The sequence below is a fragment of the Centropristis striata genome, chromosome 21, assembly GCF_030273125.1.
Source record: "Centropristis striata isolate RG_2023a ecotype Rhode Island chromosome 21, C.striata_1.0, whole genome shotgun sequence".
Classification (NCBI taxonomy): Eukaryota; Metazoa; Chordata; class Actinopteri; order Perciformes; family Serranidae; genus Centropristis; species Centropristis striata.
Genome location: NC_081537.1, coordinates 12,343,782 through 12,356,824, shown reverse-complemented (window position 1 = coordinate 12,356,824; position 13,043 = coordinate 12,343,782). Strand labels below are relative to the sequence as shown.

At 45.5% G+C, this 13,043-nt stretch overlaps 1 protein-coding gene across 3 annotated transcripts in view; it reads left to right on the top strand.

Moving 5' to 3' along the window:
• The first annotated feature begins 2,955 nt into the window (after positions 1-2,955).
• The window catches only part of kcnc3b (potassium voltage-gated channel, Shaw-related subfamily, member 3b), a 55,253-nt gene continuing 45,165 nt past the window's right edge, over positions 2,956-13,043 (top strand). For 2 of the 3 annotated variants that reach the window (XM_059324551.1, XM_059324550.1), the window contains exons 1-2: positions 2,956-3,751; positions 11,195-11,882. In XM_059324551.1, coding sequence (XP_059180534.1) covers positions 11,262-11,882 — 621 coding nt within the window. In that variant the 5' untranslated portion in view covers positions 2,956-3,751; positions 11,195-11,261. Of the gene's footprint in view, positions 3,752-11,194; positions 11,883-13,043 lie in introns of those variants that run through there. The other variant, XM_059324552.1, reaches the window with a different exon arrangement.

The window sequence follows — 13,043 nt, the reverse complement described above, 5'->3', positions numbered from 1 at the left end:
TCTGTGCAAATGCATTGCGCGCAGTAGATATAGTGCAAATACAGTATGAAGTAGAGGCGGTTTGTTGCTTCTTGCAATTCTGTTTAATTTGTATTAAACCTACAATTTCTACCCACAAGAACGATGATACAGTTTACTGGAAATAACAGTGAACCGTCTGAGGACACCATCTCAGAACTGCTTTCAGTACTCAAGCATCTTCTCTTGACCACACAATGTCTCCTCAGGTCTTGTGCTCACTGCTTCCTTATGCATGAGCTGCACCATGCCGCTGCCAGGAGACTGGCTGTGGATGTGTCTGCGTTGGCTAATGCTCACTCTTAGGACGAACAAAGTTGAACATTCAGTATTTATGCAGGTTGATGAAGAAACACTGTCAGCTACTTTCTGTGGATGAGTTCTCTCTGCATCTTTTCTGGTCTGGTGATGCTGAGGGTGATTTTGCTTTTAGTTTGAGACCGAGGGCGTTGTCTTTAACCATGCAGATGTTGAATTTAATTCCAACAAATCTTCCAACACATATGACCTTATAGGGATTTGTTCTTACCCTCTAATATGACCCACGTTTCCTAAATTAGCACCCCTACCAGTGGCCAGAGATCAGCACATCCTTGTATCCAACAAAACGGTTGTATTTTGGTTAGGTTTAGGAAACAAAACTACATGGTAAGGCTTATCGATTGCCGTAAAAATAACTTCTGCCAGTGGTTTTTCACACACAACACCACTCCTCGGCTCCCTCCACTGGTTACCAGTGGCTGCGCAGATACGCTTCAAGCAGCCAAACAGCTGGCGACTCCAACCCAACTCGCCACAAAACGACTTCGAGACTTTTCTCTGTCCTGGCACCCAAATGGTGGAGCAAGCTCCCCACCAACATCAGGACCTCAGACAGCTTATACATCTTCCGCTGCAGACTGAAGACCTACCTCTTCCAACAATACCTCGGTTAAGTCATGGTAGCCTAATAAGAAGAAAAAAATGCTCTTATTCTTTAGTGTATAGCATTCCTGTAGTGGTTACAGTTAAAAGTTATGTACTTTCTTGGTTCCTGTGGTCTAAGGCTAGTACCTTCAGGTTGAACGCACTTATTGTAAGTCGCTTTGGACAAAAGCGCCAGCTAAATGACATGTAATGTAATGTAGTAGGTAGGTGATGTGAATCCGCCACTTCCTCTACCTCCAATCTGCTCACTCCAGACATGTTTGCCTCGTTCTTTACTAATAACGTTTCTGCCATCAGTAACCAGTCCTCAGAGCCTGACCCACTCTGTCTGTGGCCACTAGCTAACGATGCCTTTCTCCCCTCATTCCTCTCAGATTTTTCGTCTGGAAGTTGGAACCATTATGAAGTTGATATTTCAGTTTTCTCAATACTTTAATTTATCACCAAATACCTGCAAAACTCACATTTTCATACTTTTACAACATGCTAAACTAAGATGGAAAATATTACCTGCTAAACACAAATTGTCACCGTAAGCATGATAGCATGCTAATATTAGCAATTAGCACTGCTGTGTTCAAGCAGAACCTTACCGAGGCTGTAGACTGTTGCTGTATGACTTTTATCATACTGTATGCTAAATGCATTTAATACTGTGTATTAAATGCTTACAGGCTTTGCTGGAAGGGCCCCAGCTGATGATTTAACAGCTTGAATTATTGAGCACACCCGTATAAATCATGTTTTTGATGGTGCTGCAGGGGTTTGAAGGGTTGTAAATGAACAAGTGATATAGTGCAGAACAGAGTTATGCATTGTTTTCTGCAGCTGCAAGAAATGGCTCTAAACCTCACAAGCTCATTGACTCACTGACTCCGGACATCGGCTACTGTTTGGATTATTGTGGCATGTTGTATCCAATATAATCAATGGACATAAGTGGAAGAGGGCTTCCTCGACAACTCAGTGATAATACAAAGTAAAAAGCAGTGAAGCTATAGCTTGCTGAAAATCAAATGAACACAAAAAAGGCTCACATCTGCAATTCAGAATAGCCTGATTGTGTTCTCCTTGCTTGCTTTTTTGCATCCAGCAGCTCCCTCCTTTTTTCCTTTGTATGATCTAACACAGCTGGCCTTTCTCCACTGAGGAAAAGGCGTGTTTTCGGACGTTATAAAGGCAGTGGCTCTGTGTTCAACAGAGTAGTCTAACAGCAGTAGAAGCCTGACTTTTACCGTTGTAGATAAACTTGGTAGTTTGCTTGTATTCGCCTTAGTTTTGGAAAAGGATAAAGGAGAAGACCAACAAACAAAGAGCGCTTTGAATGTCTCATTCAAGACACAGGTAAGTCTTAATGCACTTTAAAATTGTGCTTTAAAGAACTGCCATCTTGCTTCGCTTTCCCCTACTCATCCTTTTTCTGTCTGCACTTAAGAACATTTGTGGTCAAAGGAGAATGCTACAGGCACCTAAAGCCATAGCCTTTTGCCCTTTTACTACTGTTGTAATTTTTATGAGGCCGTGTTGCACTCGACCCAGAGTTTCCTGTTGATAAGTGAATCAGCAACATTGCTGATCACTGTACTTCCACTGCAGCACAGCTATAGGCCTGCTGCAACAAAAAACACAAACACAAAAAACGTCTGTTTTTATATTTCTTAAAGAGACTGAAATAACCTAGAAGTGTTCATTGAGCTTGTCAGGGATCTCATTGAAATAGAGAGATTTTTAAAAACAGACTGTTCCTCCAGAGCAGAAATAACTTAACACACTGTCTGCCTGCTCCTCCTCCTCTTCTTCTTCTTCTTCTAATTATTATTATTATAAAACATATTACTCCACGCTCACTGCCATATAACTCACCTGCTCTTCTGCTGCCACATGACTGCTGATGTCAGCCAGAGTCAAGGCTGGAACCTGTAGACAAAATGGTGTTTGTGCGTCCGTCCAGCCAGCAGAGTGAGCATGTGTGGGCTATGTAGGCTAAGTGGGGAAGGAAGAAGGGGGAGAGAAAAACAACAGCCAGTTAAACAGATGATAATGAAGCAATGTCTATTACAGCCATGCTGTGTGTGTATTTTTTCCCTTCTCCCAGCATATGTATTTATGAAGTTCAGCAGCAGCCATATGAGAAATTAGCCTCTGTATTCACCGGGGTCCTCCCACCCCTCTGTCTTGTTCTCTAATCCGCCCACATGTATCGTCTGAGGAAAAAAAATAGTGCAGAAGGTGACGCTCCTCCAAAGGAACAGAGAGAGGCACAGAGAGGGAAAGGCAAAGAGAGAGGTGTCTACAGGCTGCATCTCCATTGAAACATTTGCAAGGGAGAGACAGAGGAAGAGCTGAATGGTAGCTACACCCTGCGCCTGGAAGCGTAGAGACACTGTAACAAAGGCTGGCAATTATTTTTGGCAATAACAAAGAGGTGGGAGAGGGGCTCTGAAATCGAGGGAAATAGCAAAAAAAAAAAGAAAAGAAAAAAAAAGATCCCAGTTTTCAGGGGGACTTCTGCTTCATTTCATTCGAAAAAGACTCATCCCTTTGCCATCATCAGCATGACCATAAGCTATAAGTAACATTCGGCAATAACGGTGTCAAAACGGGATTTTCAGCGCGCAATCCTGTTTTTATTTTTATTATAATCGGGGGAGAGAAAAAAACGAACCGAATGCCTACGAGAAACTGGATACTCTCTGAAATCATAAGAAAGAGCGATCTAACAAAGAAAACTACATTTTGATTGATCTTTTAAGCTTGATGTGCGTGTTTCTGCACGCGCTCGAAACAGAACCTGAACCAAAAGCAAGTGAGTATTAACCGTGTCTGTGTATATGTCTGTATTTTGGTGGATTTCTTCTGCGTTTATCCGTCTAATAACAAAGCATTTATTGGCCAGCTCTGAAAGAAACAGGAGGAGGAAAAAAGCGTCTAGCCTGCATTCAACAAGTATCGTTAAATCCACAATAACTGCGATTTCTTTTCTGTAGCCTGTTTGTGTTTTGATCGGGAGAAATCAGCATCTGTGCAAAATGTTCAAATTAGATTTCAAACCTTCTTTTAACGCGTTTAATTATCATTTCTAGCTGCTGTAATACAACTGCACTTTTACTCAATCAGATATGATTTATGCACTGATATGATGCCTAAAAATGTCATTTTTATATATAACATTCCTCATTGCACATATGGTGGGTGTTTCCCCATCTACACCACTAGATCAGAGCTGTTTCATGCCTCTGAGGGGAACGTGTGTGTGTGTGTGTGTGTGCATTCCTCGCGACATATCATTGTGTGTCTGTCTGCATGAGTCTCCATGTGTGTATTGCTTCGTGCATTTGTGTGCATGCATTTGTTTTACTCGTGTGTGTGTGTGTGTGTGTGTGTATGTATATGTGTGTGTGTGTGTGTTCTTGCTGTCGTAAGTGTCAAGGCCCTGAAATGGAGGTTTGATGAAGGAACCATATAGAAGGAGAGTGAGAGGGGATGACACACATGCACGCACACACACACACACACACACATGGGGGAGAGAGAGGGAGAAAGAAGAGGGCGAGGGGGACAAGGTGTGAGGAAAAGATGGGCACTGGAGCAGAACCACAGGGAGGGCAAAGCGTCACTGAGATCCAGGAAGTCTAAGGGGGCAGTTAAATGTCTAGACATGGTCTTTTTCCCCCCTACCACTACATCACCTTTACTCTGTCAACTTGCTCCATCCGCATTCCACTAGTTTCATAACGCCTCGTCTTCCTTCACTTTCCAGCGCATGCCTCGCTTTTCCTGACAACTGGCTCCAGCATGCTCTTCCCCTTAATGGGAACTCTCTTCCTCCATTTGCTCTCTGCTGCCTGCCCCCCTCCCCTCAATCCTGCATTATGAATCTACAGCTGGAGCTATTTTTAGATTGAGGGTAACCCAGAAAACACCCCTTCGATTTTAGCAACAACAAAAAAGCAGCAGAAAAAAAAGCCTCCCCACTAGAGACAGTACATGCTGTCAGTGGTTGCGATTGGTAGAGTAGTGATGGGGCTCGAAAGGAGGCCGCTGCTGTTTAAGCAACGGGGGGAATAAATCTATTTTGAGGCCCGTGATTGAATTACGCATCTGTCGAGTCCTGGGTTTGTGTGTGTGTGTTCTTGCCTCTGACCCTTCCTCTCTCCTTGGCCGGGATGCTTTCTCTCTCAACTCACGTCTGTGCAGCAGCTTCAGAGAACTTTCCCCCTCTGTCCTTCCACTAATTCATTACCTGATCGAGCTGATCCTCCTTTGTGTTTTCAATCCTTGACCTTGAGGCTGACCTTTCATCCTCTCTCCTCTCATTCTCCCATTTTTACTCCTTTCCACCCAACTTCTCTCCCTCCCTCTTTAAAAGTCTAATCTGTGTCTTCCCTGGCCCTCCTCTATGTCTAATCGCTGGCTAGTTCACAGGTCAGGAGTCAGCGCAGTAATACTTCATCCCTCGTCCCGTTTGTCTGTCTGGCCCTGTGAACCACATCATTGCACTGCTGGATCATAATGGTCCTAATCATGCAGGAAGGGCCGCGTCATTAATTAGGAGCAGACAGGTTTAAACAACCTTACAGAGAGTCGGGAGGTGTGGAGGTTAAAGCTATTTGCTCCTGATGCAAATTCTCTAAGAACCTGATTTTAAATACTGCAGGATATTAGCTCAGATTTAGCCAGGTCTATAATTAGAGTTCCTTCCCGACATGACACACTATCCCCTGGCTTTTCTCTTTCCCTGCACTCGTAGAAGGATTTTTCTGACCTCTCTGAGAATCATTTCTCCTTAAAGGCAGCTTTAGTACCTCTCCCTCCATCACTTTCTTTCTTCACCTTACCTTCTCCTGTCACGAGTGAAGTCTCACCCAGTGGGCATATCTATCCAAAAAATCTCAACATTTACCCTCCTGTGTGCAGGAAGGACTTTAGTCACGGACAGTGGCTGAGCTTTAAGAGGTCTATTACAGGCTTCATTTCTGCTGCTCTGTTCCTGAAAATGGCCTTATGTATTAATCATCGCCAGCCAGCTAAAAGGAGCAAACCAAGAGCACATGGTTCTTTTTTTTCTCGCATAAAAAAAGAAAAAAGAAGGTGACTGGAGGGGATGATAGCTGGAGCTTCTAAGGAGGTGTGTATGTGTGTTGGGAGGGGGGGGGGGGGGATTGACCAATATACACAAGACCCCCCAGGGGGTGTTGGTGCTGCAGTATGTGTGGATTGGTCAGCCCCTGGAGATCTCCACGCTTGTATTGCGGAGGAAGAGCTGCCATTTCCTTTCTGCTTGCTTAATTGATTGGCTATTTAATTCATGTTCTGGGAATTGGCCGCTGGTGAGCTTTATTATGATGAGAAATGTTTTTTCTCTGTGTACATTAGCTGTCTCAGAGCTACTGGGTCATTGTGTGTTTTTCTCTGCATACGCACCCTTTATTTATTTATTTCTTGTCTGCATCCATTCATGATATCCATCTCGTTTTCATTCTTAGTCATTCACTTCATACTACCTCTCACCACTATCCTGACACACACACACACACACACACACACACACACACACACACACACACCAAATCTTCTCTCCTGCCAGTTACACCATGAGGTGCAATGACAATTCGAGGGGGTGGGAGGAGAGGAGAGGAGGGGGGGGGGTGCACTGTGTGGTGTGACACCGCACTAAAAGGGGAGGTGACCGCAGTGCTTTCACTGTGCTGCAGTGCCTCACTTTCTCCTGTTGGGGTCTCCTCGACACTGGGGAGTGCGAGGGAGAGGAGAGGAGCGAAGATAAGGTAGAAATGAGGGGGAGAGAGGAAAAAGGAGGGAGGGAGGGAGGGAGGGAGGGAGGGAGGGAGGTGATATGGGTGGAACAGCATGAAGCCTTGTGGTTACATCCTTTGATGAGGTAGCTGGTGGGAAAAAATGGCTGCGCACCAGAAACACATACGTAATTTTTGCTATCTCTCTCCCTCTCACACACACATAAATACATTACACACTTTCCTGCTCAGCTGTATGTCTGTTCCTACACTTGTTTTCCTTCCTCTCTTCCTCTCTCTTCATCAATCCATTCCTCTTATTAGTATTGCAGACCATTTCCAACCTCATCTCACCCTCCTCCTCCTACACCTTTAAAGCCATTCAGGTGCTGTCCTGAGCCACTGCAAGGTCTTTTTTTGTCTCCTCCGTCTCCTCCCCCACCTTTTTTTTTCTCTATGCCCTCTTCCATTTTCCCCAAGATTGCTCATTCTCCTCTACCTTTCCCCACCTACTCCCTATACCCCTTTCTCTCCTTCCCTGTCCAACATCCCTCCTCCCCCATCTCATCTCCCTCCCCCTATCTCCCCCTCTGTGATTGGTAAAGGTTTTTGCTTTTTCTGCCAACTGCTGGGTCTGTTCCGCATAGTCAGCACTCCTCCAAAATTCCTCCCTTGCCTTCTCTTTCTGTCTCTCCCTCTCACTCTCTAGCGTGTGCTCTCCTCCCCTCCCCCCTGGTTACTGCTGCTGGTACCTCACAGTCAATGCATCCCATAATCCCGTGCTCCCTCCCCCTCTTGCTGCAGTGTTTCTGCTAATATATATTAGCGTCAGTGCAGCCTTTTCGTGCACGGGCTGCATGCACGCTCTTTCTTCCTCTCATCCCCACTCTCTCCATCTATGCATCCACTGCAGAAATCATCTCCTTTTGCCTTCAAAATGATTAAGCCTCATTTCACCCTCAAAATGCTTTTCTTAGCCTGTTTGTTGCAGCCAGGTGAGTGTGTGTGTATGTATGCGTCTCCTTCCCCTCCCCTCTCGCTATCTTTCCCCTCGTGTGTGTGCAGTGGTAGCAGGGTGGCGCAGGACATGGTGGCCAAGGCAGGAAATGCTGCAGGAGAGAGAAAGAGTGCTTGTGGAGATCGTTCCTCCTCTCTGCCCCCCCTCTTCCCACTTCTCCCTCGGTTTTTAGCCTCATGCGCTTCATCCCGTCCTTCTCACCTCTATGCTTTTTTCATCTCGTCTGTATCTCGACTCTCTTCCTCCATTTTACACCTCACCTTCTTTAGCTTCCGTCCCCCCTCCATACCTCTCCTCCTCGTGCTTTTCCCCTCTCTGCTCTCTGCAGTTTTTTTTTTTTGCTCTCACTGATTAAAGTGCTGAGGCTGGCTCTTAAAAATATGTGCTTACGTCTCCCATTTTAAGATAGAAACCCCTGAAACTGTGGACATTGTCCGGAAATGCAGCTTGAAAACATTAAACTCACCTGCCTTGACCTCATTAAGATCACTATTCTGGTCTAATTCACAACTACTTTCACTCAAACTTCAAATTTTACAATCTTATACTGTAATTAGTTGTGAGAAAAGGCGGGCACATGCCAATTAAACTCTTAATTTGTTTAATTGCCTAAAAGAATACTTAAGTGCATTTTCAAATCAATAAGCTCACCACACATGACTCAGGGGGGACAAAAAGGCATTTAACCACAGTTACAGACTTGTGGCTGTCCGTGTATAAAATATTCAGCAGTTCACTAATAAACTACAGCTGCCTATGAAGTAGAAGCAAGCAAGGGGCACAGGGGAGTTACAAAGTGAAGCCAAAAAAAGAGAGAAAAAAGTAATCCAAGGGATAAAAGTTCCTCAGTTAAGATCATAGGAGCTGCTTCTGAAAAGTTTAGCATCCCGTTAGAGAGGAGTTTGTGCTGGAGAGTGAGAGAGTGTGCCGCTGTCCATGGTGCTGAAATCTAATCCATCCCACAACACAAGCGGTTCCTGCTGGAAAGCCCCACAGGACAGAGTTGTTTTTACACTCTGCCTGCCTGACCTCACTTCCAATTTGCTCAGTTTGAGATGTTAGTGCAAGTCACTGCTTCCTTTTTGCATTAAATTATTCCATATTTAACTTATTTCTACAGTTTTAAAGATGCAAACTAAAGCTGCAGAATGATGCAGTGCAATAGCTCATTCGGTGCAGGATTTTTTTTTTTTGTCAAGCAAGCAGTTTTGATGCTCCTGCAGCAAACACTGCAAAGTCTTTGAGAATTTGAGATAAAGTACAATTTTAAAGCTTTGGTAATTTTTCTGATCCGTGCACATGCAAGACATCCATTTTAGCTTCTGTTGGCTGTGCACAGTACTAAATACTTGTGCTTTAGCGTTTCCAAACTCAACCCATGCAAAAACCTTGGTCTTATTAGACCTTACCTGAGTGTTGTTAAGTCCAGGATCTTCAAAAATGAAAAAAGGATAGTTTTTGTACCAAAAATGAATACAAAAACAAAACTGACAAAAAAATCTTAAAAGACACACAAACTTAATGTCAGTATAAGATTTGAAGAGAAAATTGAGACAGCAAACTTTTCCATGAACAAAAAGTTGTTTCTGCAGATAAAAAAGTGCAGTGAAATGATCAAAACAACAGAGCAAGCACTCAGAACAAGTAAGAAAAGAAAGACTGCAGTGTCCTACTTGACAGGAAGGAAAAGTCTGAGGGGAAAGAGGAGTTGACCCAAAGTGAAGGAAGCTCACTTTGGGATAGAGGGGAAAGGAAGATTGGTGCAGCAAAAGAGGGGGAGAAATGGAAGAAAGATGCATTAAGAGTGAAATGCGAAATGGGGAGAAAAGAATGAGAGAGAGAAAGAGAGGGGCACTGGATGGGAAATAAGACCGTGTTGTGAGAGGAAGAGGAGAAAGAAATGAAGCCTTGATTCTCCTCCTTCAATGAAATGTGATTCCTTTATGCGGAATAGGAGAGCGAGTGAACGAGAGAGGGAGAGAAAGTGAAGGAGAGCGAGAGAGAGAGAGTAGTATAGGAAAGGGAGAGGGGGGAGGGCCAGCGAGAGCTCACAGGAGAGGAGGCGGGAGGAGGAAGGAGGAGAGTGGTGCATTTCTTTGAATAGAGAAAAAGGTTAACAACATAGATGCGGCGCATGTATGGGCTTTCTGCTGCCAACGCGTGTCTTTTCTGAAGCGCCGTAAGCCCCCCGGATGGAAACGACCTCGCACAGAGAGAGAGAGAGAGAGAGAGAGAGAGAGAGAGAGAGAGGGAGAGAAAGTGAGAGAGAGATAGAGAGAGCGCAAATAACTCTGGCTTTTTACTGCAGCAGAATTCATTCACTTTTATAGTGCACTCTCCTTTTCGATGCTCTTCCTCCTCCTCCCCCCTACACTCTCTCTTCAACCCCCTTCCTCCATTAATAGGGAACAGACAACATTACACTAGCTGTTCACTGTAGTGCCTGTGCTGCATTCACTTTCTTTCCTCTCTCCCTCTCTCTCTTTCTCTCTTTTCGTCCCCCATCTTCAGGTCTTTGTCTGCCTTGTTTTCCTGATTGTCCTGTCCTTTTCGATCCTCCCATTAAAAATCAGATTTATGGCCTACTCTTCCTCCCCCCCTAACCTCCCTTCCTCCTTTCATCTCTCTCACACCCTCCTCTTCCTCTCCTCTACCCCTACATGTCTTTACACACACAAGTGGCAGAGAGAGCATTGGCATAATTGTGCATCGCATGAATCTGAGTGCGGTCGGAGGGGGCTGCAGCAGTGTGTGTAGCACGCACATAGGCTGATTGAGGAGATCTAACATTAGTACGGACACCGCACTCTCGGGAGGCAATTAACACACACATACACACATGCTCACACGCAAACACACACGCACACACGGTGCTGCACCACCTTACGTCAGAGAGGCAATCTTGGGGAAAAGGGGGGAGTAGCAGGGAGATGGTTTGGACACCCTAGTTTTCTCTTTTTCTCCCATCTTTGTGCCACTCTTTCCTCCTTGCCCCCCCTTGGGTGCACATGTGGAGGAAAAGAGCAGGGTGGGTGCAGGTGGCGAGGGATGCTCAAGCTTCACAGTGGCCTAATTAGGACGAGGATTTGAATGAGAATCGACCAGATCAATTGTTAGTTTGAGGAGAGCATAAAGTATTGGCTGGGATGACAGAGAGTGCTGGGACATGTGTCATCACTGTGAGGATGCTGACTCACGAATGTGCTCACCTGCTCTCATATGTTGCACTAATAAGTTGCAGGCATCTTTCTGCTCCAGGATGTCAAAAACAACTTTTCCACCCCCCTTGCCCCCCCCCCCCTCTCACTCACTGCACCTGCACAAGGTCATTTTGTGCCCTTCCATCAGCTGATTATCAAGTGAATGATTGCACATACAGTTGACATCAGTGCGTTTATACATTTGTATTGCAATGTTGATAATCCACATAATATTTCTCCCATCTGCTAAAATTTCTGCCCTTTTTCTCTCCCCGCAGACTCCTCAGACTCCTCCCTCCTCCTCCCTTCGGTTTCTCTCATCCTCTCCCTCCCCCCCGGTCCTCTATGCTCAGTTCGGTGTGTGTATCCTCTTTCAAAGGGCGCAAGGGTGGGAACAAGTCGTCCAACAAAGCATGTTACAGCGCAGACATGACTTGTCCGTCGGAAAGCGAGAAAATCGTAATAAACTGCGGGGGGGTGCGGCATGAGACCTACCGGAGCACCCTAAAAACGCTGCCCGGTACCCGCTTGTCGTGGCTCACCGAGCCGGATGCGTTCAGCAACTTCGACTACGACCACAAATTAGACGAGTTCTTCTTCGACCGCCACCCGTCAGTGTTTTCCTTCATCCTCAACTATTACCGCACCGGGAAGTTGCACTGTCCCAACGATGTGTGCGGTCCCCTGTTCGAAGAGGAGCTGGCTTTCTGGGGCATCGACGAGACGGACGTGGAGGCGTGTTGCTGGATGAATTACCGGCAGCACAGGGATGCGGAGGAGGCGCTGGACAGCTTCGAGAATCCAGAACCGGACGCGCCGGACGACGAGCCGGCGCTGGGCGGCGCGGATGGGGACTTGAAAAGACTGTGCATGCAGGAGGACGCGAGGAAAGCGGGCTGGTGGAAAACCTGGCAGCCGCGAATATGGGCACTGTTTGAAGACCCGTATTCCTCCAAATATGCCCGGGTGAGTTCCCCAACTTGTTTCTGTACTGTTGCATATTCTGCCTCATGCACTGCTTGACTCATGATAAGTTTTTAAAACTTTGTTTTTTAATGTTCTTTGCACATTATCATTGAAACCAGTCACTCATAATTAACTGTGTGCGGCCCTATGGCGGGATAGCTTGTAATAAATGGCAGGATATAGACTTACTGATAGTGAATAATTAATGCTGATAGCATAGGGGAAAATGGAAAATGGTATGGCTGCTATATCTATTGGTAGATGGGTACTAGTTGATGTAACGACCAAGGTTTTAGTCAAACACATCACCTCCATGTCTTCTCCTTGATCTACTACATGTTTCAGACGTGCAGGATTCACACTGAATGCCGTTTTTATTGCCATCATAATTCCTATCGCCGTATTCTGCTACTTGAGCAGCTTTAATACATATCTCCCTCCAAACGCGCCATCCGCTGCGCCTCCTGCATCCAAACGCCTTCATTAGGTCATATTTGTTCGTTTACGATGCACATCAATGGGCCGTATTTCATGGTAGTCTTATTTATTGTAGCAGCGCACTCGGGACGCTCACACGACGCCGATTCGTCAGTGCTAAAGTGCATGTCTTCCCCCACATTTGCCCTTGGTAGTGCTACAGTCTGCTGGGTTGTTTTTTGCCAGCCAGCCCCCTGTCCCAGTTGAATGCTACATGGCTTTTACGCACGGGCTTTATTGGCGTTACGCACAACTTGCGCCTATTTTGGAATGCCCTTTTATTGTTTGTATGTAACTAGTTACTGATTTACCTCTTAAAAGCAAACGTTTGATGGTATTTGATCATACAGGTGTACCAGTAACAAGTCCCCCTGACTGTGTTTTTGATCCGTGGTACATGAAAACAGTTACAGTGGGCTTCTTTTTTCCTCAGACCCTCCAGTTACAGACGGATCCAGCTGCTTGATCACTGCTGCTTTGATTTGTGTTTTAGTGATAAAGTTTTATCATCCTCGTCTTGCACCCTGTCTGTGCTTTTGTTGGTGCTATATTGCTGCTGTGAGGGTGTGTGAGGACCCATAGATGCTTTGAATGCATGCACACTTTAGGTGAACATGCAGAACCAGACAGTCAGCAGACACCTGCAGTGGCCAATTCATGCCATCACGCTAGAAATAGCTAAAT